This window comes from Montipora foliosa, chromosome 8, assembly GCF_036669935.1.
Source record: "Montipora foliosa isolate CH-2021 chromosome 8, ASM3666993v2, whole genome shotgun sequence".
In the NCBI taxonomy this organism is placed as follows: Eukaryota; Metazoa; Cnidaria; class Anthozoa; order Scleractinia; family Acroporidae; genus Montipora; species Montipora foliosa.
The window spans coordinates 24,282,264-24,284,763 of record NC_090876.1 but is presented as its reverse complement, the minus strand read 5'-3'; the positions used below and the strand labels follow the sequence as shown (position 1 = coordinate 24,284,763).

The 2,500-nt window shown below is 36.8% G+C and overlaps 1 protein-coding gene across 1 annotated transcript in view; it reads left to right on the top strand.

Annotated features, from left to right (window-relative positions):
• The first annotated feature begins 1,425 nt into the window (after positions 1–1,425).
• LOC138013072 (uncharacterized) overlaps positions 1,426–2,500 on the top strand; it is a 4,426-nt gene continuing 3,351 nt past the window's right edge. The window contains exons 1-3 of the mRNA XM_068860027.1: positions 1,426–1,494; positions 2,073–2,237; positions 2,316–2,500. The exon at positions 2,316–2,500 is cut by the window's right edge and continues 3,351 nt beyond it. Of these exons, the coding sequence (XP_068716128.1) occupies positions 2,177–2,237; positions 2,316–2,500 (246 nt within the window). The 5' untranslated portion in view covers positions 1,426–1,494; positions 2,073–2,176. The remainder of the gene's footprint in view (positions 1,495–2,072; positions 2,238–2,315) is intronic.

The following is a 2,500-nucleotide window of genomic DNA, read 5'->3' as shown; positions in this document are numbered from 1 at the left end:
ATTGTTGTTTGGTATTCCTTTGTTGCTGTTGCTGTCATGGCAGCAATCCTACCTGTGAGGAATACTGATTGAAATTGTTGCTAGTTTACGGTAATCTCTGAAACTGTAAACCTGAACAACAACAAAATAATAATTTGCTCTTAGGAAATGCTGTAGCCACTGCAATACTGATGATACAATTTGGCTATCAGAATATAAGAAGACTGAATACAAAGAACCTTTAAGTTGCTAAACCCTTTTAATACAATTTTGCAGAGTTATGAAAGCGTGAAAGAAGCTGAAAAATTAGCATGCTACTATAGTCATAACTTTTCAGACTGAGTTGCGAGATTGCAGGATATCAAAGTATCATTTTTGATATATCAACTATTTTTCTGTTTGATATTATCACTGGATATTTCAGTTTTGAGAAAGAGCAATGATATTTCGATATTCTATAAAACTATCAATGGGTTGATATCATGATAATATCCAAATACCTTGATCATTAAAATCGAACTAACAAAGTGAATATCACAATATTAAATGTGTATACCCCACTAGTTTGTTTTGTATGCAAAATAAATTATGGCCCTCCCCACTTTGATTGTACCAATTTTCTAAACAGAGCCATGTGTCACAATGGTGTAAATTGCCTCCTAGAGGGACATTGACTTATGCCTAAATACCAGTAGTTCAGTGGTTCATAGCAGTGGTTCCTAGTTACAATTTTTGAATTATTGGTCAAACATCTCTTTCCCACTTTTATTGTTCCAATTTTCTAACCAAAGGCATGTCGGTGGTGTAAATTGCCTGGAGTGACAATTTGCTTTTTGTGACCATTTTAATGAGTTTTATTTGTGTATATCAGCAGATTTATGAGCCAAAATTCTGATTGGCTAAGAATTTTACGTCACAGAAATAGTTTTGCAGCTTGGTTTCGCAGACGCTATTTTTCGGCAGCTGTTCAGTATTTTTTCTATTTAGTTTCCTTTGCAGGAAATGAGAACCTAAACTGCTCCATCATCATAAGGGTAATTTACCTCGACGCTATTATGCGCATATTATTGTCAAGCAAACATATGCTATAGCCGATAAATCTGGAAGTAAAAATATAGATCTTTGCTGAGCTAGAACGCTAAAATTTTAACATCTATTGAAGGATTACAATTTCTCTTAACTCTCGCACACCCTGACTTACACTTTCACCAAGAAAAGGCAAAATGACCAGTTGCCAGTCCACTATATTTAATCTCCGTTGAAATTACCTTTCCAAGCAATACTGCTGCTCCCTTCAATAAATTTCTGCATGTCAACTGACAATTTGCAAGATTTTGGGTAGCTACTCTTATACATACCAGTTCTGTGTATCTCTGCTTCAAAAGGTTAACTTGCTTGACCTCTGTCCATATTTTCAAGTTTGCTTTTATTACGTCATCTTAACTACTCTTCGGTGGAACATGGCTGACGGTGCGAAAGAAATCTTGGCGCTCTTGGATGAAATTTGCTTTAAACGTAAGTTAAATTTTTCATACACATTCAAGGGCAAACAAAATTGTTATCCGTTTACGACAGCTATGTTGACTGCGATACTGTGAACGCGTATGTACTTTGTTATTGTTTTAATCAAACAAAATGCTTTAGTCGTCACAATACTTCAGGGTCATTAAGTCCAAGAAAGAGAATGTGTCTTTTGTAAGGATTCCCGAATATACTAGGCCTCAATGGGAAAGGGAACAGGCTTTTTGCTTTCTTTCTAATTCGGTTATTCAGTTTAAATAAGCAAAAGTAGAGGAGCACGTTTGGTGGCCCACAAAATGTGACAGCTAAATAAAAGTGCTTCCACCAAATTCTTAAAATCGTTGGAACATCAAAACTTTCACCGGAAAGATATTACATAAATTAGCCAAATCAACACACGTATTGAATTTTGTAGCACAGTTATCGACTTTTTTACGCTTGTATTTTTGGTGGTATCGGGAAAGGTAGAAACACAGCAGGTGAAGTGTCTCTTTAGAGCATTCTTGTGTTAAACACCTGCCAATTCCATGCTAGAGTAATTTTAACAGCTTTTTTACTTGTTTTGTGTTTAGTTATCACAACTTCTCGATATTGACCTCAGGCTGCGCTAGGAAGGGGCGAGGTAACCTCGAGTCATTCATCAGATGTACCACCGCATAAAGAGGACACTATAGATATGAAACCATTGTCCTTGTTACTCTTATTTTCTCTACAGACATTGTACGCTTTCCATTCAGGTAGGTGAGATTGTGGTGCTGTCAAATGACAATGTTCGACCAACATCGACTAATAAACCTTCGTTTGGTAATTTCTAGGAGGTGGGAAGTCGAATGCGAGGAATGACAAAAAGAATTTTCTTGCGGATGCCATGCGTGAGATGGGAAACGGTGGTAAGTCGCTGAATATTGATTCCGTTGTGAGAAAAGTTCCAAATGTCATCAAAGTCGTGATGAGACCGGAAATCCCTCCAAAGCACCGCTATCATCGCAGGCACCAAAAA